We start from the raw sequence: 14,246 nt of genomic DNA on the forward strand, positions 1-14,246 counted from the left end.
CAAAGACAGGAGGATTTGAGGGGAGAAATAAACCCTGTCCAATCTGGGAGCCCAAGAGCACTCGAAGTGTGGCTGGTTCTAATGAAGATATGTTGTAAGTGTAAAACACACACAAGGTTTCAAAGATTTAGTACTAAAAAAAGAATGTAACATATCTCATTAAGAGTTTTATATTGATTAGTTATTGAATTAATAAAATGTTTGATATGTTGGGTTAAATAATGTGTATTATAAAATTCATTTCACATCCTTGGGGTTATTTTTGTTTTTTAAATTTTTTATGTGATACTAGACAATGTTAAATTACATATGTGTCTTGCATTGTATTCCTATTGCACAATACTAGTTTAGAATGTTGGTAGAGGAAGGAATTGTCAACCAAAAAATAAATAACATCAACAACAATCTTCTATGGCTATGAGCAGTCAGGAAGTAAATGCCAGATATAAGGAAGAAAAAGGTGTCATCCTATACTTTTTTTTAAATCCTCTTGAGAAGACTATAAAATGAAACAAAAAACAAAAGTACCTCTTTTGAGAGGTACTTTTGGGCCTAGAATCAATGACAATGCAGTAGCAAGAAGTACATCAGCGCTCATCTTGGTTTCTAATATTATTCACTTTGAAGAAATGGCAGGAGCAGAGACTATATAGGATGAATATGGAACATCTTATTATACCATAAAGTAAGGTAGTGGTCAAAAAACACAACAGGGGCATGCAAAAGGGTCACAGGCGCTAACTGAAAGAGCTCCTAATTACCAGAGCTAGAACAATTTGGACAAGAAAATAAGTAACATAGTGTTGAATTATAACCCAAAGTATAAAATAAGTAACCATGAGCCCAAACCAATAGTAATAAATGAATGAATAAATAAATAATAAATAAATAAATGGGGGAAAACAGACAAAACTTTCATACAAAAGAATTCTGCCCCTCAAAGAGGTGGAGCATAACTCCCTATGCCTCAAGTAGAGGCTGCACGTACTGACTTCCTTCCAAAGAGAAAAGTATGGATAGGGAAGGGGAAAAAGAGCAACTTTACGGGGGGGGAGAAACCTGACAAACACTATCGCAGACATGTGAACAAGTTTAATGTGACCAGTGATAATCACTTGTGATCAAAGTATATGGACTGCACATTGCCTTGCAGTTACATGAGAATGACACTTTACCTCTGTGGTTTTCTTCCCAAAGAACCAGAACCCCAGCCTTGTTATAAGAAAAACATCAAGCAAACCCAAACTGAGACTTTCTATAAAAGTTACCAGTACTCTACAAAATGGTCAAGGTCAGCAAAAATAAGGGATGTCTGAGAAACTGTCACAGTCGAGAGTAGCCTAAGCAGACACAACAACTAAATGTAATGTGGTGTCCTAGATAGGATCCTAGGACAGAAAAAAAAAAATTAAGTGAAAACTAAAAAAACTGAATAAAGTATGAACTCCAGTTAATAACAATCTATCAATAGGCTAATTAGGTGTGACCCATGTATCATACTAATGTAAGATCTTAACCTCTGCTCAGACTAGGCAAAGGGTATGGAGAACTCTCTACACTATCTCTGTAAGTTTTCTGTAAACCTAAAACTTCTAAAATAAAAAGTGTATTTTTTTAAGAAAAGGACTTCCTCTGGTTTGAAATCTTTCGAATCTGTTGGAATCTTTATTCCCTGGTCCAAATCCTCTATAACTACCTATTCAAAGTGTGGTCATCTGTGAGTTTCTTGGTGACAGCAGCTCTGAGCTGTCACCTGGCTGATGACGCATGAGCGCAATACCTTACTAGAATGAGAGATTTTTTTTTTTCTTTTTAAGGAGGGCACAGCTCACAGTGGCCTATGCGGGGATTGAACCCGCAACCTTGGTGTTATCAGCACCATGCTCTAACCAACTGAGCTAACCAGCTGCCCCTACCCTGTGAGTTTCTTAGCAATTCAGAATCACAGGTCCATCCCAGATGTATCAGTCAGAGTTTCCAGAGAACCAGAACTGACAGGACGTGGGTGTGTAAAAATTATTATAAGGAAGTAGCTCATGTAATTATGAAGGCTGGCAAGTCCAAATCTGCAATGTGGGCAAGCAGCCTGGAAACTCCGGAAAGCCCGTGGTGAAGATGAAGTCTGAAAGCATTCTTCTAGAGAATACCCCCTTGCTCAGGGAGTTGGCCTTTCAGTTCTATTCAAGACTTTGATTGAATAAGATCTACCCACATCATGGTGAGCAAACTGCTTTACCCAGAATTCACCAACTTAAATGGTAACCTCATCCAAAAACACCCTCCAAATTGACATAAAATTGTCACATCAGACCTGATAAATCTGAACCTGCATTTTAAAAGGATCTGCCAGGTAATTTCATGCATATTCAAGTTGAGTGGCATTGCTTTACAAGCTCCTAAAAAAAGATGGAATCCACCCCCTTAGAGAATTTAAAATCTACATGGGGTATTTCAGTAAAACTCAGAAACAAGGCTTGATTTGTTGTTTTAACTCGATAACTTTCCTAGCATTTACTGATCACAAGGTTAGGGATAACTTCAGAAATCCCCACCCTCCTTACAGGGCAAGGTTGACCCTCCCATTTGTTCCCACATGGACTTCACCAATCCTCAGACTTGGTTTATTGAATTATTGTCTTGTGACTCTTCTCTGACTACAATGAAGTCCCCAAGGACATCTACCACATATTTTTCCTTTAATCTCCAGATCTTTATTACCCACAGTAACTGATAAACTGAAACCTGTGGTCAGAACAGAGGCCCAAGATTTATCCCATTTCCACCTCCACCTGCCCCCCAAGGCAGGCTGGTCCATTTCCCTAGTTCCTCTTTCTCAGTCAGCAAAGACCAGGATAAGCTGTTTCGAACATTAAACCTGTGGAGACATCAACATACATAGATGAAAGGAACTATAGGTTGTATCATATGAAACTGCCAGTATTGGGTTATTTCGACCTAGAAAATTGGCAATTTGTTAGGACTCAACAATATTTCTACTTACTGTTTTTCTTTCTCAAAAGCTATTTTAGGGACAATATGCTGTCACAGGTTAATAATATCAGAGTTGCTAATATTCATGGCAATTTACTACTGATAACTGAACATCAAATACACACCATCCACTTCCCAAGTCTGATCCAAACCCTTCAATTAATCATGCATGATTCAATTTCCCATGCGTGGCCTCCAAGTTCCCCCTCATCAGTGATCCCAGAGGCACTCTTATGCTTTACAAGTGCACTTAAGAGGTCGGTGCATTGTTGTAATACAGGGACCCAGCCCTGCTCCCCGCATAAGAACACAGGATATGGTGAGGCCAAAAAGGAACAATGGAGCCATAGATAGGGGAGTCACACCACTATATTCTCAATGGCAGCTGGTCAGGACACAAAAGTAGGAGCAACACAATCCACAACCCGCTTGCTAACCTCACTTGCTAGACCCAATCCACACCTGCTAGCATAGCCAGGCAGTTATATTAGCGGCTAATGGCTGACTGGTTACAGCTGATGGCCACCTAATCACAGCTGATGGCCACCTATGACACGAGCCAGCACCTTTCCTCAGGAGGTCCAGAGCCTAAGAACTGCTCTCTGGGACGCCATCCCTACACTTGTTCACCAGAACACACTTACAGGCAAGCCTAGAACACGCTTGGCGGGGAAACTAAACGTGGACCACGCCCCACCAGGCCACAACTCCCAGAATCCTGCTTTCCACCCCCGAGTTGCCCAAAGCTAAGATGGCGGCAGGGGCGGAGTCAGCGCGGCCGCCTCTGGGCGGGGCCGCGGTGACAAGACGTGGCCGAGGGGCGGTGCCTGGCCGGGGGCGGTACAAGCGCCGCAGCTTTGCGGGGCCATCGCTCCCTGGGGGCTTTGGCGGTCCGGCCCTTACGTTCGTTTGGGCCGGTAGGTCTCACACCGACGTCTCCGAGGCGTCATGAGGTCCCCGGTTCGGGGCAGGTCCCCGGTTCGGGGCCTGTCCCAGATCGATGGCGAGGAGGTCTCGGACAACACACCCCTCTTGCAGGGCGCCCCGCAGGCGGAAGCCGGTGAGCAGCGGAGCGGTCCAGGGGCTTCGGGCGGGCGGCGGTCCCGCAGAGACTGTGGCCAGAGCACACGCGCCCTGAGCCGATGGGCCAGAGCTGCTTAGGCCGAGGGTCCTGGGGCTGCGGGATGGGGAAGTCAGGGCGCGAGGGGACTCGAGAAAGGGGAAAGTATTCAGGGCCCCAGATACCCCCCACCTGCCCCCGGTGCCCAGAAGCCGCTCCGGGGCCCCGAGGCGGGCGGTGGGAAGCTCGGGTGGGACCTCGGTAAGTGCAGCCCCGTGGGGCCTGGACTGGAGCTGCTGGGCGCCGCCAGCACTGGGCTCCTGGCGATTTTCGGTAATATGGAGCGTGGGACCCTATGCAAGAACGGACGGGGGCAGAAGATGCAAGTCAGTGGGCAAAGGGCCGGGTGGAGCACCGGCTGTGAGAGTGAACTGGGGGAGAAACCTGCAAATCGACGGGCAAAGGGCTGGACAGAGCCGCTGGCTCTCCTTGCGTGTCACTGCCAGGTTTCCGCAGCTTCCTGCCCGCCAGCATGTGATCTGGTAGCAACTTGGCCGAGGATGGGACACAGAAAAGCACTGAGGTTAACAATTATGAGTATGCGGAGGACATTATTGCATCACCCAGCGAATAGCTTGAAATTGTGCAGTAAGAGATTAAAAGTGCTGTGCTCTCTTTTCTATGTCCTGCGATTTAAGTTAGGAAATAGTTTGGTTATCCTCAAGATATGGTATGTGTTAAACTCTAAGGTAACTTAGCCAAGGTTTTGCAACAAATAGAAAAGGAGATACTTCACAATGCATCTTCCCTGAATTTGGGGAAATTAAAATATTTTGCTCTTTGATACTTTTGTAATATTACTTCTTTAAAAATAATTAAAACTAAACAAATCAGTTTGCATGCATCCTATAGTTTCAAAGATGTATGCGTGAGAAACAGAGTTGAATTAGAAATTTGACTTTTCCTGACCGAGAACAGTATAGTCCTGTAGTATCTTTTTTATTTAACATTACTAGATGGCAGCAGTAGAGATGGCAGTCTATTAGGTTGGTGCAAAAGTAATTGATGTTTTTGCAATTATTTTTAACCTTTTAAATGGCAGTTACTTTTACACCAACCTAATAGCTCCATCTGGCAGCTGGGAGATTATTTTAGTGGAAGCTCATGTAAATACAGTACCCCAGTACAGTTTTACCTGGAAGTTAGACTTAGTTCCATAAACTGATCTTTTTCTGTGCATATAGTGTTAGATTTCTATAGTCTTCTTCTGTAAAATAATCTAGAATGGAAATACGGAAATAAATGTTATACTATAGAGACTACTATATTCTGTTGCAATTTGGGGAAGCTATCCGAGTATACGTGTATAAATGTAGCTCAAATGTTAAACATACAGTTGTCAAGAAAATGCAGATTAAAACCACAATGAGTCATTATACACCCACTATAATGGCTAAAATTTAAAAGGCTGAAGATACCAAATGTTGACAAAGATATGGAATAACTAGAACTCTCCTATTTTGCTGGTAAGAGTGTAAAATGGTACAACTACTTTGGAAACTGGTTATTTTAAAGTCAAATATACATTAACATAATACAGCACCTTTATTTATAATAGTAAAAACCTGGAAACAACCTAGCTACCCATCAACAGGTGAATGGATAAACAAATTGTGGTACTTCCATATGATGGGATATTACTTAGTAATAAAAAGAAACTACTGATACACATGTTAAACAATAACCTTTAAGGCCAAAAGTTTTTCTGAAAGACTTTATTGAGCCGTATGCTAGCCAGGAGAAGGACCAGATCCTGGGACATACAGTCTAAACCATCAGTAGCAGGGCTAGACAGAGAGGACAGACATATTTCTGTCCTGGCATTAACAGGGCTCTCTTACACAATGAGTTTGGAGAAAAAAGATATAAGTTGTTTTGAAAGAATTTACATTGGCTATAGATGGGGAAGGATGGAGAAGTGAAGCAGAGCTAATTTTGGGATAGGCGCATCATCCATAAGGAAGAAGTATTTGCTGCTTTTGGATTGGTTGTGAGCAACAGTCGGAAAAGTTCAAGCATAAGCAGGATGAGGTGCCATCTGGTGGTTTGCTATCCCTTTCTAGATAAGAGATGAAACAGCCACCTGGATGTTGGTTCACAGTTTCAACATACGTTCAGGACTGTGAGCAGTCTTCTGTTGTTTTCTGCCCGCAGTTCTACTAACTGATTAACCTCCCTTGTCTCCTCTGGCCTGCTGTAATTTAATTTAGAATTTTTCTCAGACTTTTTCTTTTGTCACATAACACAATTTGGATAAATCTCAAAAACACTGAGCAAAAGAAGCCACAATATTAATGTATGATTCCATCAGTATGAAGTTCTAGAAAAGCAAAACTAACCTGTAGTAACAGAAAGCAGAGCAGTGGTTGCCTGGAAGCTACAGATAGGAAGACATTGACTGCAGAGAGGCACTAGGGTATTTCTTGGGGTGGTGGAAAAATTCTGCATCTTGATTAGGGTGTACAGATGTATACATTTACCAAAATTCACCAAACTGTGCACTTGAAATGGATGCATTTTATTGTATGTAAATTATACTTCAATGAAGTCGATGGAAAAAGAAAATATTTACTCATAGCATTGCCTTTAAAAACAATCCCAGCTTGATTCAGGGGTTCAGTGTATAGATCTTAGCCCTGTCCCTCCTGAGTTGAGGTGACTGTCTTCATTATAGCCCTTCCTTTCTTATTGTTACTCTTGACATACCTACTAGAGAGCAAAAGTGAAGTAAAAATAGCAGCAACACCTTTTTTTTTTTGCTATTTAAAATATGATAAAGGTTTTAGAGAGAGGGACCTATGATCATAGGGCGGTACATTAGTCAACAGGATTTTAAATTCAGCTGTGTGTGTGGAGTGCTGTGAGCAGGAGGACAAGCGAGGAGCCCTAGGAGAGAAGAGATGGTAAAGATGGGCACAGCTTTATAGGAGGTGCCAGGGGCCTCCTTTTACTCTCTCATGGGTGCGCCCTGTCCTAGCTTTAGTAATAATATCTGCCATGTACAATCTATTAGGAGACACAAGATAACCCTTAGTTATATTTTTTAATTAAATTATGGTCTTGTATTCACTTTGCACGTTCAAGAAAGTGTCGGTGTTTAAAAAAAAACTTCCCATCCACATGAGTACATTCAGACCCAGGGAAAGTTCCCAGGACTGAAAGTCTACCTCCCTAAGCACAGGGCAGGGAAAGACAGAAAAATGAGGTTGGCCACTCCAGTCTGGTAACTAATAGAACTTGTTAAGGTAAACTTAAATATGAGGCACATTTTGGGCGGCTGCAAAACAAAATAGACCCCACGCTGCTTGGCAGATGCCAAAGAATTATATAGAACAAGGCAGGATAGTCACCGTTCCTGGTAAGTGACCAGTCCCGGGTATAAATGTTTCACACACTTAACTGGGTCAGGACAATGGCCTGTTCCAGGGACCAGCATGTGGCAGGAGGCAGAAGGGGGCTGCTGATTTATATCAACATGAACATCAATTAGATCAGACGGTCTGGGGGGTGGGGGGACAGGGGGGACAGTAAGCAATCTCCATTCTGGCCCAGGTCCAGCACCAGGATCCGGCATTGATCATATCGTGGAAGAGTCACTCTGCCACAATCCAGATTTTTTTGTTTTTCCAAGCTTCGATGCCTGAAGGGGCAAATCTTTAGCAGTCCTTAAAATTTCTCTTATATATATATGTATATGTATATATACATTTTATTTATCGTTTATGTTTGTTTCTGGAACAAACTGATATGAAATTAGCTGTACCTTATCGATGCCTAAATATATAGTTTTGTTTTTCAGGATAGAAAGGATGATAAAATATCAGTCCTAAAATTTTACAGCACTTCAAAGAACTTAGACACTAACTATTATCTGTTGGCACATCATTTTATACACAAATACCTGAGGACCAAAGAAGTTAAGTTCCCAAAGATTGCCTGTAGCCCTATTAAAGACTAACCTCAGAGTTCTCCTGGATTTTAGTCCTATCCTCCATCCTTGACACAACACTGCCACATTTGTGTTATATTTGAGAAATGCTGTTTGCAAAATGCTTAATCATTTTTACTTGCTCCTTCACAAATTTGAAAGTTCCCCACTCCACCATGAATAAAAGGACATGGTTTTAAATTATGCATAGTGTTTCTTTATTGAGAAAGCTATAGTTTCTTTAATGTTGAGAATTAATACCTCTCAGGTTGATACAAGTATAATGGCAGAGTTCTCAGTAACCCTACTATGATTTGCCTCTAAAGCATTCGCTTTTAGTACTTAGCGAGTTGGATTTCAGAGATGCACACCAAATGATGGGGGAAGGGTGGCTCCATGCTGATAAACAATAGGAAGTCTATAAATTTTCATGCCTAATTTAGGTAGAAAGAAGGGAGGAAATTAAAGAAGGGCAAAGCTTCCCCTCCCACACATAGAAATTCTTTATTCCTCACGCTTTCCACCAGTTGAGGTTTACTTTTGTATGAATGTGTCTTGTATTCTGTTAAGTGGATTTTCAAAATACTATTTACTGCACCAAACCTGCTCATTCATGTTGGAGAAATCACTGTTAGGGCTTCTAAGACCTTTCTTTGTGTTTAAAGGCAGAGTGCCTAATTGCCAATCCCAGCTCCACTAACTAATTAGCTCTGTAAGTTTAGCAATTACCTGATCTCTCATGCCTTCGTTATCTATAAATCAAGGAAGATAATATATCCCATTCATAGGGTTGTTGCGAGGATTAAATAAGCTAATAGAAAGTGCTTAGAATAGAGTTTGGCACATTATATGTGTTAGTTACTAATGTTATCATTATATCACCATCATCATCACCACCATCAGGGAAGACCATTTGAATTTTGTATTCCTCAGAGAAGCTAGGCACCACAGAATCAGGGCCCCATTTTTCACTGTCACACCTATAGGAACTTGTGATTGTCTCGCTGAAAATAGTGCACCCTGAGCTTTGTTTTCAATGATTTTGTTTTTGGGTTTGAAGGGCGGGGGGTGCCTCTATTATTCTGTTAGGGGTGGTTTACATTCCAGGTTCAATTACACAAGCATTGAGTTTCACAAATATGCTTTGTGTGTGAAGATAGTCTTAAATATAAGGTATGGTGTGCTGGTAGAGAGTAACCATATTGTAGAACACGGAAATGGCCTTGGTCATGTTGTGATAACCAATGTTAATATTAAAGTAACTGATTCCATTTTAATGGAATTTGGTGTTTTCTGATAAATGGGTATTAATTTGGGAGCTAGGAGTCCATAAGGATTTATCAGGAATTAATTACCCATAAGGTAGCGTGAGACCAGTTGAATATTACCCTTTTTAAAAGCAAAACGTATTTGATCCATTTTAAATAGGAACTCTTCCAGTGCAATTCCCTGGCCAAGGAGGCGCGCTAGGTCCAGTCCCCACCCTCCTCTAGAGGAAGTCATCTTTGCTTAGGTCAGGGCCCCTAGCCATGGGTTTTTCACCTCAGTCTCAGCGCCTCACTGTTTAGTATTTACTTGCTCCTCACCCAGGCCCACACCTCCCCTCTGGCAAACCCTTCCACCGTGAATAAATGCCCCAGATCCTCAGGCTGTCACCAGTCTTGCCTCACCACCTGCACCTCCTTGCTTTAACAGAAACCTGGCCTTCTGGGCATACCACTTTCACTCCCCACTGCTCTCTCTAGGGGAGATAATTTTCTCTTCCCTTGTGTTAATTGATGGGATAGACTCCTCCTTGTCGCACATTGATGCTTCCAGACAGTTACCCCTCCACCCTCAATGCCTTGGGCTAGACCACTTTCCTCCTGCATTGTTGTGTCTGTCATCTCCCCACTTCCTGGCTCTTTGCTTCATTCATCAAAGGCTTTGCCATCTGACACACCTCCATCTTCTACACACTAATTCCTGCCATTATCTTGAGTGACTTCTCATCTAACACCATGTCCCCTCAGCTCTCTGAACTCCTACATGTCTAATGACTTCTTTCCTTCCTGCGCTCACAGAGCTTTTATATTCTAGTGTCCATTTTCCTAAACCACTAGCCCACTCCATACTTTCTTCTTGGGTCAGAATCACAGTCAAACACTTTATTTTCTTGCCAGTACTCTAAAGTCCCTTGCCCTATGCTTTGTCACCACCTCCATCTCAGCGCGCTATCTCCTTTCCCAGTGCCTACCTCCGAGCACAGGTGTGCAATTCTTCCAGGTCACACACTGGGGCAGATTGCTCCTACCAGTTTTGTGTGGGTGTCTACTCACTCGGCAGCCCTGTATGTTTCACTGGGAACTTGACACCCCCACTCTCTTCAACAACTTCTTATCTTTCTTTCCCAATCTTTAATTTCTCATGAGACATAACCTCAACTCCTAACAAATGACCTCAATTGCTACCATCCAGAAAAAGCAATAATAATAATAATAATAATAATAATAATAGGTTGGTGCAAAAGTAATTGTGGTTTAAAATAATTGTGAAAACCGCAATTACTTTTGCACCAACCTAATAACTCACAGTTATTGAAGGCTTATTATGTACTAAGCACTGTTCTAAGCATTTTACATATACGGACTCAGTTAATCTTTATAATAACCCCTATGTAGACAAAAACACTTGGACTGGTGCCAAGTACATAGTAAGTGCTCAATAACCATTAGCTGTTCCATTTTGTTGTCAAACTTAATACCCACTGCCCCACTCATAGTTACTACAGTACAATACATAGTCCAGCCATGTCAGATCATTTGGAGTTTCCTGCTCTCCCTGTGCTTGTCTGTCTCATTTCTATATTTCTGTACGTACCGCTGTCTTTGCTTGCATTGCTCTTCCTCCTCTAACCTGCTTGGTGACTTTCTGCTCATTGGTGAAGAGTCAGTGCAAATGTGCTTTCTCCAAGAGGACTTCCCTCACACACACACACACTATTTTGACTCTTTTGTCCCTTGTTACACACATATACTGTAGCACCTTATCTTATTGGTATAACTTTCTCCAGGGTCAACAGGAAAAGAACGTGCTTTTACTGAGTGTCTACTGTACTGCCCTACAGTATCTCGTTTAATCCACACAAAATCTAGTGAGGTAGATAATGGTCACCCCATTTTAAAGCTGAGAAACCTGAGAATGAAAACTATTAAGTAACTTCCCCAAAGACACAGCCAGTGAAAATCAGAACTGAGTTTCATCCCCAGGACTGCTTCATTCTAAAATAGCCTGTGTTCTTTCAGCTACACCCATTCTACATTTCCTAAGTTTAAACCATATTTGAGAAGTTGATGTTTGTTTTCATGGGTGCTCTGTTCGTTACGTAAGCATGATTTTGCTTTGAACTTGATTTCAATGCGGCAGATTCTCGGTGGATATTCTCTCTCTTCATCATACAAGCATGCTTTCGTTGGCCCAATTCCAAACATTATCCAAATTCACAGGCACATATCATCGTATGTTTTTGAAATAAAATTTTTCTGACAGATTTGTAATCAACCATTTTTTAAAAGATCGTAACCACTTATTTTTAATATTTCTTAAAACTTAATATTCATATACTTTACAACATCTATGTTGTTTTTTTATTTTCTGATTATTGACTGTGCCCCAAAAAGTTAAAGTTGCTTGATCCATAACTTTCAAGTAATATCACTAATAATTAGAAATCATTTTACTTACTTTTCCTTCACTTCCCAAGCTTCTAGCCCCACATCTTATTCACATGGTGAGATAGAGCATAGTTCAAATCAAGCAACATGTAGGAGAAACTAATAACATACAATAAAATAAAGTAACTGCAAATCAGGATAGAATGGAGTAATAACATTATAAATCAGAGCAGCATAAAATAGTTATTTAGAGGAAAAGAATTACTAGTAACCTCATTCTTCCCCCACAGCTAATATGTAGGCAAGGCCTGTCAATTTTGCCTTTAAATTTATCTCAAATCTGCCCATTTCTCTCCACTGTCTCTGCATTATTTTAGTTTAAATCACCTTCATCTCTTACCTGGAAAACTGAAATAGTTCCTTAAGTAGTCTCCCTGAGTCTGCACCCCCCCCCCCCGCTACTATTCACACTTCTCCCCTTTGTAATCTCCACACAGCAACCACAGAAGCTCTTTAAATCATAAATCATTATCTTGTCACACCTCTGCTGAAGTAGACAATGAACTTCATAAACGTACTTTGGCAAAGCAAACAATACATAAATCTGGGTTTTTCTTGCTCCAAATTACTCAAAGTAGCACATTCTAATAGCCCAAATTTGGCAAGATCATGAGTCCTCATCCTGACTTACGTGTATTATTGTCTGACACAAAGTGTTGATTTAAAAAAAAAAAAAAAGTGCTCTCCTATAAAACATGCCTAGCAGTACCCAAATTGTTCCTAACTAGACCACTACCCATTTGGTTGGAGCAGAAAGCAAATGTGCCTAGATTCAGTTAACAGAGACACTGTGAATGGAGCCTTAGAAATGCAATTCTCACAGGTCTGGATCTAACCGTGTCTGTGGTGACATAATTGTAATAGCTGTACTCCTGATAAAGGATACTAAATGAAAAGTTCTCTGTTAAAAGATGTAAATCTTGTCCAGAGGAAAAATGATAGCAGCTGTTTAAGTTTGTTAGGATTTATGGAAAAGTGAGTTGGTTCATAGTATATTAATATATACCTAAGTATAATTCTGCCCTATTCATTAATACTTCATTGTGAATCACTCAGTCTGAATCAGTACCAAAACCTTTGTACCAAAATGTATTCTTGGTCAGTGAAAACACCATGATTCATGAGTAGGGGAAACACACACACACCACACCCACCACACCACACCACACACACACGTGTAACTTGTCATTACCAAATGAAATAGATACTTATATTTTTAACAGATATTTATCAAACACTCAGTGTTTACCAAACTTAAAGGTGTAAGACCCTGGATTAGTCAATATCGCTTTGTCACTTACCCTTCCTGAATTCCCATTTCCTCACCCATTATGCAACTCAGTAAAAGAAAAAAGAGAAAGCATGTGCATAAGCCTATGGTGAGAGTTAAAAATAGACCAAACTCCTCCTCTTGCATTATCCTTCTTTCATTGGTTCCTCCAACCTACTCTGCCTTCCCTTTTTTTTTTTTTTTTGTCACTGTGGTACATTCAATTATTTCCCTTTTTGCTATGGGCCCTTTAAGCATGATCAACTGAGCAACTGTCACAGATGCTGCTACTATCATAGATTCTGCAAATTTCCTTCTGGATTCTTAAATACATTTAGTTTAAAAGAGCCTTAAGTATTATTCATGGCTTCTGACTCAAACCCAGTCTCCAAGGATACTTTTCAAGGTAAGAAATTTATCAAGAGGGGGTTCATGCTCTATCCTTGGCAGTAAATTTTTTGTGCTGTGCTACATTTACAATGAGATGGCTACTAATCTGTAGTCAGTAGTATACATGCTATGCTGTAGTGAGTATTCAAGTATATTGTCCATGTTTTATTTTAGTTTTTTAGAAATAGTGATGCCATTAAACTCCCTTACCTACCTTTCTCATATCTTTGCCAGCTGACAGGGATTAGGGTTTCAGTATTGACTCTGGAATGGAAAGCTTTCTGAGCAAAGTTGATAAAGCTATTGCTTCTATGTTTTAAGAAACTGTCTTACAGTGCAGGCTCTCATGTGTGAAATGTTTATCAAAACTACAGATACTGGGAATAAATTCTTTCTGACAAGTGTTTTTAGATATGCTTAATCTGAGAATATTCTCTGGAAGATATTCATGATTCGTTCCTTTGTGCACTTCTAAAAAGTAACCTTTTTAGTAATTTAGACAATATCATCTAAGTTAGTCTTTGTAATGAAAGTTTCCCCCCAATCTTTATTTCAGCTCCAGTGTGCTGTTCTGCTCGTTATAACTTAGCGGTGTTGGCCTTTTTTGGTTTCTTCGTTCTCTATGCATTACGTGTGAATCTGAGTGTTGCATTAGTGGATATGGTAGATTCAAATACAACTTTAGCAGATAATAGAACATCCAAGGAGTGTGCAGAGCATTCTGCTTCCAATAAAGTTCTTCACAATCAAATGGTAAGTTCTATTTTTAAGCAAACAACCTTAATCCTAAAATACAACCAAGTAAAAATATTAAAAAGTCTTTCATCATCCTAT

General features: G+C 40.6%; 2 protein-coding genes and 1 non-coding gene across 7 annotated transcripts in view; 1 reads left to right on the plus strand and 2 right to left on the minus strand.

Moving 5' to 3' along the window:
• Positions 1–14,246, minus strand: part of CD109 (CD109 molecule) — a 208,463-nt gene that overhangs the window by 143,745 nt on the left and 50,472 nt on the right. The gene's annotated exons all lie outside the window — the stretch shown is intronic.
• On the minus strand, positions 1,835–1,908 carry TRNAI-GAU (transfer RNA isoleucine (anticodon GAU)). Its single transcript has one exon. It is a non-coding gene; the product is annotated as a tRNA-Ile (tRNA).
• The window catches only part of SLC17A5 (solute carrier family 17 member 5), a 51,853-nt gene continuing 41,418 nt past the window's right edge, over positions 3,812–14,246 (plus strand). For 3 of the 5 annotated variants that reach the window (XR_016020269.1, XM_019749319.3, XM_074333206.2), the window contains exons 1-2: positions 3,812–4,051; positions 13,969–14,165. Coding sequence is in view for 4 of the 5 variants with exons in the window: in XM_019749319.3 (XP_019604878.2) it covers positions 3,940–4,051; positions 13,969–14,165 (309 nt within the window). In the remaining variant the exon portion in view is untranslated. Of the gene's footprint in view, positions 4,052–13,288; positions 13,429–13,968; positions 14,166–14,246 lie in introns of those variants that run through there. The other 2 variants (XM_088795603.1, XM_074333205.2) reach the window with 2 other exon arrangements.

The sequence above is a fragment of the Rhinolophus sinicus genome, chromosome 2 (genome assembly GCF_057876585.1).
Source record: "Rhinolophus sinicus isolate RSI-liver-muscle chromosome 2, RSI-T2T, whole genome shotgun sequence".
NCBI classification, from domain to species: Eukaryota; Metazoa; Chordata; class Mammalia; order Chiroptera; family Rhinolophidae; genus Rhinolophus; species Rhinolophus sinicus.